This window comes from Tamandua tetradactyla, chromosome 17 (assembly GCF_023851605.1).
Source record: "Tamandua tetradactyla isolate mTamTet1 chromosome 17, mTamTet1.pri, whole genome shotgun sequence".
Classification (NCBI taxonomy): domain Eukaryota; kingdom Metazoa; phylum Chordata; class Mammalia; order Pilosa; family Myrmecophagidae; genus Tamandua; species Tamandua tetradactyla.
In genome coordinates this window covers 67,353,436-67,366,123 of record NC_135343.1, presented here as the reverse complement: position 1 = coordinate 67,366,123, position 12,688 = coordinate 67,353,436, and the positions used below count along the sequence as shown (strand labels likewise).

Here is a 12,688-nt window from a genome sequence, read left to right as displayed (position 1 = left end):
ATGCCTTAAGAAGAGCCCATATTTCAAAGGGGAATCATCTTGTAATGATGAACTCATAGGCTGGCATCACCCACCCTAGGGCTCTCCTCCATACCAGCCCCCTTGGGTCCCCCGTTCTCCAGGAAGTCAGCAATATCACAGCTCCTAGTGCATGCAGGTTTCACAGAGACTCAAGGCAGATCTCACAATCTCACATTGACCTCTGCCTTAGCCATCATTATAAACACAGTTTCCTCTTTAAATAGCCCACCCAATACCATATCCCTTATTTTACTCCTCACCCCCAAATCCAAGCCAGCTTCCCAGGATGGACCAGCCTCTCATACATGTGAAGAAAAGAAATGACTTAAAGAAGAATTGCAGTGGCAGGAATGGAAGAAACTAAAGAACAAAGATTAAAGAGCAGAGATTCCTAGTCAGGAGGAGAACCCAGTAAAAGTCTTGTAAAATGGTTGTAAGTTTATAAATTCATGTGCCTTTCCCTCCCTCCCCTCAAAAAGGAGTCAAAATACCATACGTGGGTAACTTTTGCTACAAAGTTTTCAGAAGCAGGGTGAAACATGTTGAGCATGGACTAACCCACAAAACTCCAAGACTTAGATCATTTTTTTTACATAACTTCATCATATTTCTGCCTCTTGACCTTGAAGTGGAACAATTGGTTAGTCCATCCTGGAATTCTGACATTGAAAGTCTAGATCAAAGAGCAGGTAGAACTTACTGTTGGGGTATGGAGAAAGCTGTGGAACTTAGTAACCCGGTCTCTACCATCTCAATAGCTTGTTTCAACTCCATCTTCTTGTACAAAGAAACGATGCTTGATTTTGGCAGGTTCTTTCGGATTAAGATTTTCCGTAAATATCTATGATCAAACTTCTTAAACCTAAAAATTTGAAAACAAATATTTTGGAAGTCTTTAATCTCTATTATATGTTCTGAAAGGAGGCATCTTTTTCTTAAAACAAGGGACTACTTACCTGCATTCTGAAAAAAAAAAAAAAAAAAAAACCAAGACAGTGCCTAGAATTCACAGGCTCTGAACACATTAAAACAAATTCATAGTATTTATATATATATTTTTTTTTAAAAAAAGAAAAAATGACCTACTGGCCTGAACATATTGAACATCAGTGAAACAAAAGGTAGGGATAAGCTGCAATTAGGGCAAAAAGGGCAGAGTGGGGGGCAGGGAGGCACAGTCCAGGTCACCTCCAACTGTAAGATAAGAAATAAGGGTGTTTGAAGCTTTTGAACAAGTGCTGCTTCCTAATCGCTTGCAGCAGCGGCAAGGAGCTGCACTTAGGACAGTACTGGTCTCTTCAACCAGAACCAAGTAAGTGGCCCAATAGTTACAGTAGTTTGACCTATTGTGTTGTAGATAACTGTGAACCCTGCCAATTAAGGAGGAAAAAATCCCTCTCTATGGCCTGACAGCCTGAATGATGGAGACACTGATGGGCCTGACTACCACGCAGTCCCCCTGGGCTACCCACTAGAGACAGATCTGCACAGGTCCATGGGCCACCTTCAGAGTGTGCCGAGTTGGGATTTTCAGCACTTCAATCATTTTACATTCAAAGAGTAGTTTGTCTGGCTGCTTTATTTTTCTGTAGGGTAACATAACTTCCCAGACTGCTGTCTTACTACCTCATGATTGGTTTCCTGGTCCCTGCTTCAGGTAGAATCATTATCAGTCACGTCTCCTCCAGGTTTAACAGTCTGAGCATTGCAATTTGTGTTTGGCTCATACCATGCCCAATCTTGCTCCAATGGGATTACATCCTCAGCCTCTTAGTTTTCTGTCCTTCTTCAGAAGATGCCAATGTGCCAGCTTACTCCTCCACTCACTGCAACTGGCTTCCAGCCATCACAATTTCACTGGCACTCTTCTCATGGAGCTTCCCTTGCATTTACAACATTCCAGTTCAGTGGCCCCTTTCCCTTAGTTTTCTTGACACTTCATGTCATCTGATGCCTTGAGCCATTTCCTCCATGCCCTGACTCTCTCCCACTTCCCGTCCAACCTCTCTAAGCACTCTGCAGCCACCTTCTGCTTCTCCTCTTCCCTACCCTCCCCATGGGAGCAGGGTGAGCTTCCCAGAGTCCTTCCTCTGTCAGCTTCCACCCACACCCAGGGCTTCTGATGGCTACTCACTGCCAACTCCACAATCTTTATCTCCCAGCAGGATCTTTCTCCTGAACTTCAGACTAAATCTCCAAAAGGTGGCTGAGCCTATGCTTGAGACAACTTAAATGAAATCTATTATTTAATCTCTAAAACAATCATGGTCTGTATTTAGCCATAGCATTGTTAGGCTCCCTATCTGGATCTCTTAGAATAATCCTTATTTTCCCTTTCCTCACCCCTGTCTCCATGCCCATGGCTAGTCATGGCTGTCTCAGAAACCTCTCAGTACCACTCCTGCTAGCCTCCTAGCATTGTAGCCTGAGTGTTCTGTGGTTCATTGAAAATAGAAAAGTCATTAGACCCAGAACTGTGTTCTAATCAAGGTTCTGCTCTGGAACAGGTAACTTGTCCCATGGAGTCGATTTTCTCTTCTTTACAATAGGAATAACAGCTATTACTAGGATTGTGAAGGAGCTTATGTATATGTTACATCAAATAGCTGGCATTGTACCTGGGCCTTACAGTGTGCTTAAAACAATGATAATTTATTTCTTAATTCTTACATCGATTTTAAAAATCCTCCTTTCAGGTCCCCATCCCACCAATATCTCTAATTCATTTTATATATTTCTGTTGAGGTTTGCCTTCCAAAAGCCAAGTATGATCATGCCACTCCCCTACGTAAAAGACTTTTTTTGAGATTTCAAGGTCAAATAGTATGCTATAGTTTAAGCAGTTATATAAAGCTCCTTGGCATTGCACCATAAAAGCTTATCTCTGTCTTTCCAAAGTCTTGACTCCCCACATCACCCACTCTTCCTGTCTCCAAAGATCAGGATGGTCTTTCTTGCCTCTGTACATTTAAATATGCTGATACTGCTGCTGGAAACTGCTTTTTACAATTCTCTGCCCGAAAAATTCCTTACTTACTTTCAAAACTGAACCTAAGCTCTATGCATTCACCTCTACTGTAGCATTAACCACATTGCTCATAATTACTTGTGCAGACCTTTTTTTCTCCCTTTTTATTCTCCCACTGCTCCGGCCAGTACATTGTGAGGACCTTGAGGACAAGGAGTAGGTTTTATTACTCCTGATACCAGCCTTAGCATTTAGCAAGGTCTCCAATTTATAGATTTGGATAAATGAAAGAATAGGGAATGATTTTTCATTGGGAAAACTATAGGATTTAGAATTTAAAACTCCATAGCCTAAATTCTAGATCATATAAATTATATTTAACTTTAACATTATGAGGACAGCTAGAACTATCTTTCTCATCATCCCATAAAAAAAGCCCACTTCAAAGCTCTTGGCTTCTCTTTTAGGTACCACCATCCCATCCCGTGACTACTATTTCTTTTAAGGTCTGGTTTCTCTTGGCATCACCAATGTCCACACACTGGGGGGCTGGAAGGAAAGCTCTAAAGAGAAAATTTCCTCCTTTTGGCTAATTCACCTCCTTATAATTCCTACATTCTCCAGCAGCTTTGCAGAATTCCAAAACTCTCTACTTTTTCATCCTCAGTGAGACTCTCCACAGAGCCACATAATTCAGAAATATGGCTGCAGACTGAACCCAGTAAAATACTCAGTTCTGTAATGTGAAATGAGGTAGAGAGAGATTTTGACTTTTTTATACAACTGTTATGTGGGAAGGACCCTTGAAAGTCTTTCATTGCAGCCTCCCGCACAATGAAGGAATGGCTTCCCCCGGAAAACGTGATGCATCTTCAAATTCCCTTTGCAGCCTCATGACACCATCCATTCCATTATGGAGCTGCTCTTAACATCAGAAACCTTTTTTTTTTGTTCTAAGCATAAATCTGATCCTTTTAACTTCCATCCATCAGTTGTACTGGCTCTTCCTCTGAATTAACCTAGGGCAAGTCTACCGGTTCCTCCACCTGGTGCCTTCCATTTTCCAAACTAGGTATTCCTAGCCCTTCCAGCTGCTTCCTAACGACATGGTGTTCTACTTTGCTAGCTGCTGGAATGCAACACAACAGAGACGGATTGGCTTTTAATAAAAGGGGATTTATTTCATTATTTCTTCAGAGGAAAGAGCTAACCTTCAACTGAGTAGGAAGGCACAGGGTGATCTTTCTTATGTGGGAAGGCACAGGGCAATCTCTGCTGGCCTTCTCTCTAGGCCTCTGGGTTCCAACAACTTTCCCTGGGGTGATTTCTTTCTGTATCTCCAAAGGCCTGGGCTGAGCTGCGGGTGCTGAGATGAGGTATGCTGAGCCGCTTGGGCCGTGCTACATTGAGCTCTCTCATTTAAGCACCAGCCAATTAAATCAAACATCATTCATTGCAGCAGGCACGCCTCCTAGCCAACTGCAGATGTAATCAGCAACAGGCAACAGATGACGATGTTCACATACCACTGGATCATGTCCACAGCAACAGAACTAGGCATCTTCACCTGGCCTAGTTGGCACCTGACCCTAACTACCACTCATGGCTTCTGGGCCCCTTTTCTACCTGGTCCTGTTCTCTGGATTCTTTCTAGTTTTATGCCCAAGTTCCAATGTAACATTTGGAGATGTCCCATGCCACAAATATTCTTTTCCCATGCCTTCTTACTTGTCTCTCACTTGGTAGTGGCTCCACTGCCCACACACATCTTCGATTCCAGCCTTCAAATGATCCATCAGCTGCCAAAACAAACACAAGAAAATGGTTGCTGGTGAAATACTAAATCTGAAAGACAAAAGTTAAAGTAATGCAGTTAGAAAATGAAAGAGGCCTTAATTGCCAGGAGTATATCCTCTTTTCTAGCAATCTGTTCATGTAACACAAATATTTAATGGTTTTCATAGTAATTCAACTTAGTTCCATGACTCAAAACTTATGCAGGTAAGTTTCTCAATACTCCACATAATTTTCAGTGAAAACCAGGTATCTTTCCCTTGCCTTGAAAAATGGTTTACTATAATGATCTAGGAAATTTCTCATTACTGAAATCATATTGATGGGAAGCCTGATAACTCTTACATTTAAGTTCACTGTGAAAGAAAAGAACATGCCCATGTCCAATTTATATGTTCTTAAAATGTATTTCTATAGATATACCGTTATACTAATAACATATAATGACAAAAGTTGTTTGTATATCCCATATCTAAAATTTGATCATTTGGTTGCAGTATTTACATTTAACTATCCAAGCCAATTATATTAGATTTGCTTTATTAAAAATTTTTAATAAGAATTTAGGAAAAAACACAATCTGTTCAAAGTAGTTATGAGTTAGTCTCTTCAAATAATTTAAATTAGTAATCATTAAAGTCTATCTTGATTTCTGAGTATTTTGCAAAATAAAATAAAACACTAAATTACTTATTACATACTTAATTCACTCATTGTCCTCTGCCAATCATTACTTAAAATTTTGTTTGAGAAAAATAAAAATAGATGAGAAAGAAGTAGAACAACTAAATTCTACTTTCTTAGGCCTATTATCTAATTTGTCAAAATAATGAACCCAAGAATATAATGACAGAGACAAAAATATAGAATTAGGTTCAGGCATTACACTTGTAAAACACTCTCTCCTTATCCTCATCTGTTGCATGTTTTGAAATAATAGTAAATATCATGAATTTCAAAAATTTTCATTTGGGTTTCCTGAAATTTTAATTACTTTGTTTTCTCAGATGATTTTGGCCATCAAATTCAAGGCTGATTTTGGAAGCTGCATCAGTTTCTGCAGCATTAAAATCATCCCAGAGACAGAAGAAACCTAAAATTTAACTAGTCCAATCATCCCCTCAAAACTTGAATTTCATGTACAGCATCTCTGCATCATTCCCTGGTCTCTTCTAGAACACGTCCATTTCACCCTTGGTTATGCCATATATGCAGTGATTATTAGAATGCTCTTTCATTTATTAAGCTGAAATCCTTCTTCCTATAACTTCCATATATCAGTTATTTCTATTCTTTGGAAGAATACAGAATAAAATCTCTTCATATACTGTGTTAATTTTAAATCAACAAATAGAAGCCATGTTCTACTTCATTTCCATCTTTGCCGGAGTGGGATGTTATCACCAAAAACTGCCAGCAGGCCATATGTGCAGAGCAGTCATAGCCCTTCCCCCTCCCCTATTAAAAGTTCATAAAGAGTACCCATATACCACTGGAATGATTTTAGAAGCAAATAAGTCAACTTTGAACATCAGTCACTGTTAATAGGCTCCTGAGACACCACGTTGGCTAGGCAACAGTTCCACTTATTCATGCAATAGAAATCTAGGGTTGCTGTGAAGTTATCTTGATTAAAGCCCACAATCAGTTGTCTTTAAGTGTGAGAGATTATCCTAGATAATCTGCATGGATCTGATTCAATCAGCTAAAAGGCCCTAAGACCAGAGCTGAGGCTTCCCTGAGGAAGAAGAAATTCTGCCTGTGGACAGTAGCTTCGGCTGAGGCCTGGGAGTTCCCACCTGCCCTCTGTGATGTTCTGCTCCACAGGTTTTGGACTTGTCTAGCTAGACTTCACAGTAGTGTGAGCCAATTCTTTGCCATAAAATTCTTAGTACATATTTCTTGTTGGTTCTGCTTTTCTGGGTGACCCCTGAGAGAAACAATGTTAGTTTGGACAGAAAGAAAGTGAGAAGATATAATAAAAGAAGGGTGCTTCCGGGAAGAAACAGGATGATAAAACTACTCCACTGCAAACACCTGCTACCTTTCATAAAACAGGAAGGATGACTCTGAAGGTGGAGTCCAAATCCAGAGAGGAAAGAATCACAGAAGATTATCTCAACCCTCAAAACCAAATACATGTTGCCCAATTGGATTTAAAAATCACTTAGGACTGGTGAGTCAATTTTTCCTTTCATTTTTGTTCCATTTTTGAAAGGAACTATCCATAACTGTTACCATATGACTGCCCTACCATTGTATTTTGGGAGTGTATATCTTGTTTCTTGAGTTTAATAGGTTCAAAGATGGTAAATTATTGTGTCCAAGGATGGATTATATGCAGAGCCTAAACCATATCTGACTGAGAGGGCACAGATGCTGAGATTTGGGCTCTTGAGCTAAGACAGTTTAGATGATCTTTGGATTCTGAGTTGATGCTGCAATGCACTAGAACTCATGGGGGCAGTGGGATAGAGTGAACATAGTTTGCATGTGAAATTGACTAGATTCCTAGAGGACCACAGGGTGGACTGTGGTAGATAGACTGACTAGGACTCCTGGAGGACCAAAGGATGGACTGTGGTAGACAGAATAATGGTCCTCCAAAGGCAGCTGTGTCTAATCCCTGGAACCTGTAAATGTTATTCATATGCCAAGGGAGAATTTAGGCAGCAGATGGAATTAAAGTTACTAATCATCTGCCCTTACAATAAACTATTTGGAATTAACTACATGGGCCCAATGTAGCCATAAGAGTCCTTAAATGTTGAAGAAGGGGACAGAGGAGTCTGTTTCAGAGTCAGATGCAGTGTGAGAAAGACTTGACTGGCCACTGGCTTTGAGGATGAAAGGTGGGGAGAAGCCAAGGAATGTGGGTAGTCTCTAGAAGCTGGAAAGGCAAAGAAGCAGATTTCACCTGGAGCCTCCAGAATGGAATGTAGCCCTATCATAACCTTGATTTGAGCCCACTGAGGCCCATTTCAAATGTCTGACCCTTAGAATTGTAAGATAGCAAATCCAAATTATTTTAGTCACTAACTTTGAAGAGATTTCACACAGCAGCAGTGTACAAATCCTCTTGATGGAGCAGGAAAGCATCTGTAAGTGTACTGACATGTTACCTACATCTCACAAAGTTCTCGGTCATTCCCATAATTACAATGGGGGAAACACTGTCTTAATGTGTTAATTATGGCAAAGGGTAAACTTACACGGATATGAAGCTCTTCATTGATGGATTCTTTTTTATTCGTCTTTTTAACATCCAGGTATCTGACCAGAGGGCCAATTGTGATTCCCTAGATCATAAATAACAAGATAAAGGGTTTTGTGGTGGTGTAGATTGTCACTACAGAGAGCAAATCTATCAGCAAAACTATTAGGACCTCTAATTTTTCTGTGATTATTTTGTCCCAGCTTCTACTGGAGAAATGTTCCAGTGTCAGCCACTTTAGTTCTTAATCAGTTCTTTCAAATTTTTAATAAAAATAGTGATTGCTGTCTGTATCTTGAAACCAGAGTTTTATTTCATCCCTTTAAATAACCTCTCATTAGTTTTCTGAGTGCTAACTACAGATAGAATAAAAACTCGAGCTACCTAGTACTAATTGGACTTTCCTTTCCAGGATGAAAGATATGGATCAGCTATCATTCATTTCTTACCCAGGAATGTTTTGATTAATAAGACGTTAGAGGATAATCACTTGCATGACCTAGAAATATCTGGGGATTTAGTACACAGGCTGAAAATTAGATAAGGTGCCTTTTGGGTAGTACATTAATTTAATACATTATGCTGAATGAACCTACTTATTTTAAACATGAAAGAAATGCACTAACCTGAATAAATACAGTAAAATATATAACTACCAGAGTAGCAGTGACAAACATGTTCTTCCTAGGAAAAAGAGACAGAGGAAGCAAAAATGCAAGTGAAAAACTTCCAGCTCCTCGAACACCACTGTAGAAAATTATGCACTGGTCCTTGATGGAGAAGGGGAAAGTCCGAAACTGGTTACTGACATAGAAGAGAGTAAACACGCCTGGAAAGGGGGAAATATTAGTATTAGAGCAGAGGGTCATAAATGAGAAAAGAAGCAGTGCTAGCGAACAAAGGTACTGGACACAGGCAAAACCATGTGGTCTCATTTCATCACCAGCCCAATAATCTCCATCCCAAACAGTATCTTACAAAACTTTACATTTTTGGCTAATTGTGAGACAGTAGTTCTTCAAGTCTGAAGTCTTCTTTGGTCGCTTCCTCCTGTGTGTGTGTGTAGGTGTTCAAAATAAACTCACGATGCTTTTTGAGGTCACAAACACTATCTATTTTCTAATCTATATTCATAATTTTTGTTTTGCCCTTCAAAACCACTTGAAGCAGAGACATCATTTGGGGATAAAAAAACATCCATATAATCTCATATTTTTATTGGATAACCAAAAAGAGGATTCTAATTTTAAATGTGAGAGGAGCCCTTTCAGGGACTGTGGTCTCAGAAGAGTGAGCGTTTCTCTATGGTTCCTTCAGTTCTCCTTGAGGTTCAGTGCAAACAAGAAAGGTGCAAGGGATCCTCTTGCCAGTAAACTGTGTATGATCTCAGTGGGGGGTGGAGCACTTGCTCAGCGCGCAGAGGTGCTTCCTGCCACATTGGCCTGCCACCGCCCAGTGGCCCTCTGACTTACCTGCCACTAATGCATAATTCCTAGCTGGAAAGAAAGGTCCCGTCATCAGCATTCTGACTAATGAAATTCTGACTAAATTCATTTCAGTATAATAAAGCTCTCGATATCCTTGCTTGACTTCTAACCACAGGGACTTTGCAGCCAGCATCCCCTGATAATCAGCACAGTGATAGTGCAAAAGCCAACAGCACTGAAATGATCTGTTTTGCATTGCTTGTTCTGGCTCCTCCACAAACTAGTAACATGACCTTGGCAAGGCCATGTCCATGGGTTCTCATCTGCTAAATGGAGGTAAGAACAGTATTTGCCTGCAAAGGTGGATGTAAAGATGAAATAAATTTAATATTCATGAAGAACATGAAACAATACCTTGCACGCTGTAAGCCTTCATGTGTATGAGCTATTATTAACAAGGATGCATCAATGTGGAAAGAGGGCACGCCAGGGTCCAAAAACTGGATGCCAACACCTGATGCTGTCAACCCTGAGAGGTGGTCGTCAGTCGCTCACTCTGGTGACTGTTCAATCCGACTCCTCAGCTATAAAATGCTGGTCACTAAGATGCAATAGTGTTGGGGTATCTACACTATTTAATCATCTTCCAGATGGTTTCTCTACCGCCTGGACTTGAGCTATGTGGTGTTTCTTCTTTTGACATTAGCTCTACTGCCCTCTAAATTCACACAGGTAGAACTGTATGGGATTGGAGAAATTTGTCTTGTCCAGGGTCAAACCGTTTGCTGGTAATGGAACCAGGACTTGAAATTGAGACTATAAACTCATCACAGTTTCCTTTCCTCCCTCGGTAATCCAACCGGCATATACATTCAGACAAAATGGATTTTAATATTTTTAATATTTAATATTTTAATATTTTTGCATTTTTGTTATTCTTTCCTAGATCCTGAATGTAAAAACCTATCCTAAATTAATTTGATGTATTCCAGATAAGTTCTCAGCAATTTCCTCTAATTTCTCTTTGAATAATAGGCTTAATGAGTCCAATAGCACTGTGTTGAATGCTTCAAATATCGTCAAAGTTATTTTAAAATATAATTACTTCTAACCAAAAGGTAACACATATATTATAGTTCAGCATTTAATATTGTGTGTGTTTTATTTTTGCATGGGCAGGCACCAGAATTCAAACCCAGGTCTCCAGCATGGCAGGCAAGAACTCTGCCTGCTGAGCCACCGTGGCCCAACCTAATGTTCTCTTCCTTTTAAAATTTATTTTGTAGGGTGGTTTTGGTTACATAAAAGAGTTGCCTTTCAGTTGCCACTTTAACACTAAACACTTTTTAAAACATATTTTTTTAAAAACCACTCAACGCTCAGATAAAACTACCTGGACTATTCAGGGGAATGTTCTCTAACAGTACTTGCCTGACATAAAATCCAGTTTGCGAGATCTCACTTTTTCTATAACAAAGTGTAAATAGCCACAGCTGATAATCTATATCAGATTTAAGGTGCAAGAGGCTAGAAACTGGCGAAGAAGTGAAAGGGATAAATTTACTGAGTTATATTTAAATGTGTTGATGTGAAAGATCTCTCTTCAATTAAAAAAAAATATTCCTTTGCTCCAGCCAAGTCAGCGAAGAACCACATCAGCGTCTAATTACTTTGAACTGACTGAAGGAACAAACAGAAAACCTTCCCCAGTCCGTACCAGGAGCTTATACTCCCCTAACCAGTAAAACCAGTTAGCATCAACTCGATGCTTGTGTGATTTACACTGAAGGCACAAATAGGAGCAACGTGAAGAGGGGCAGGGCGGGAGACCTGCTGGGCTCTTACTTATGGCTCTCCAGATGAGACAGAAGGCCAGGGTGAAGCACACGAAGGCCCAGTTCCACTCGTGGTTCTTGCCTACAGTGGACACGCCCATGAAGATGAAGATGAGGGTTTCGCTGACGCTGCTCAGCATCTTCATGAAGTACTTGATGGTCGTGTAGGATGTCTGGGACACGTTCTCGTCCACGTACTTCTTCATGGTCACTGCGCAAGCCGTGATTCTGCAAAAGGAGCAGAGTCTCAAGAAAGAATCCCCCCAGTTTTGCTGCTTCACTAAATTTCCTCCCTACTGGCAATACCAAAGGTGCATGAATGCTCTTTTGTTTTGCCTTTCCGAAAAACAGCTCCTCCATTTCCCTGCTCTGGCTGCAGATTTCTCAGAGATTTTCTTTCTTTCTCTCCCCGCCCCCCCCAAGGTGGGGTTCTCCAGGGTTAAGGGAAGAGCAGCAGGGAACCCTTGCATCGGGTGGCCCGTCCATGACAAAATGGACAATCCAGTAGTAGAAAAATTTCTCTCTTTCCTCCCTGGTCAAGAGCTTTGTCAGTCCCATCTCTACTTTCTAAAAGCACCACCTTAAACCCAAATAAATCAGTTTCAGTTGCTTATAAAAAATAATTCTGTGAGGCCCCTGTCACCTGCGATGGGACAATATTTCCTCCAATAATTTTATGAGAAACTTTGAATTTAAAATGTGTCTGTTTTGGAGCCACTTAGCATGTATGGTAGAGAAATAAAGACCCTGTGCCTTGTCTTAGCAGTTTTGATCATTTTTAAGCTGAGAAGATTGTGTTGCCTAAAGTTTACATTATTACATTTAATTGCTATTAAAGAAAATTCAATACTTCTGCCTTAGTAGCTGAGCATGGGGATAATATCACAGAGAAAACTGTGTGAGCAGAAATGATAAGCCAAGCTGAGAAAACTCATTCCAGATTTATGTGAGGATAAACACTGACAATTCTTTTCATAGGAAAAGGAAACCTGGATGTCTAGTCCTACACCATCACCCTGGTTTCCTTCTATAGTGAGGAGCAACGTCATGCTGATGTGCTTTGAGGGAATCTGCTGAAGGCAGAACCCAGGAATGACGGTCCTTCATGCTACACACTTCTCTTTAACTTGAAAATGGTTAAATAAAAAAAAAAAACAAAATTTCCTGCTGAGTTGAAATCTTTTTTTTTTTTTTGTATGCTGTATATCAGGGGTCACATTTCATTCTTTCTTCATGTGAGTATCCCCTTACTGTAGCACCATTTGCTGAGTTTTTGTTTGGTTGGTTTTTCATTTGCTCATCTGGGAAGTGCATGCGTCAGGAATCGAACCCAGGTCTCCCATATGGCAGGTGAGAATTCTATCACTTAACTACCCTTGGACGCCCTGAGCTGAAACCTTAACCTTGAACTTCCCGGCTCTACTCTGTA

General features: G+C 40.2%; 1 protein-coding gene across 1 annotated transcript in view; it reads right to left on the bottom strand.

The window, feature by feature from the left end:
* The window catches only part of SLC9A4 (solute carrier family 9 member A4), a 57,136-nt gene that overhangs the window by 22,599 nt on the left and 21,849 nt on the right, over window positions 1-12,688 (bottom strand). Inside the window, exons 4-8 of the mRNA XM_077134900.1 lie at window positions 11,270-11,487; window positions 8,624-8,826; window positions 7,996-8,082; window positions 4,718-4,788; window positions 722-883 (exon numbers count right to left, since the gene is read on the bottom strand). Of these exons, the coding sequence (XP_076991015.1) occupies window positions 722-883; window positions 4,718-4,788; window positions 7,996-8,082; window positions 8,624-8,826; window positions 11,270-11,487 (741 nt within the window). The remainder of the gene's footprint in view (window positions 1-721; window positions 884-4,717; window positions 4,789-7,995; window positions 8,083-8,623; window positions 8,827-11,269; window positions 11,488-12,688) is intronic.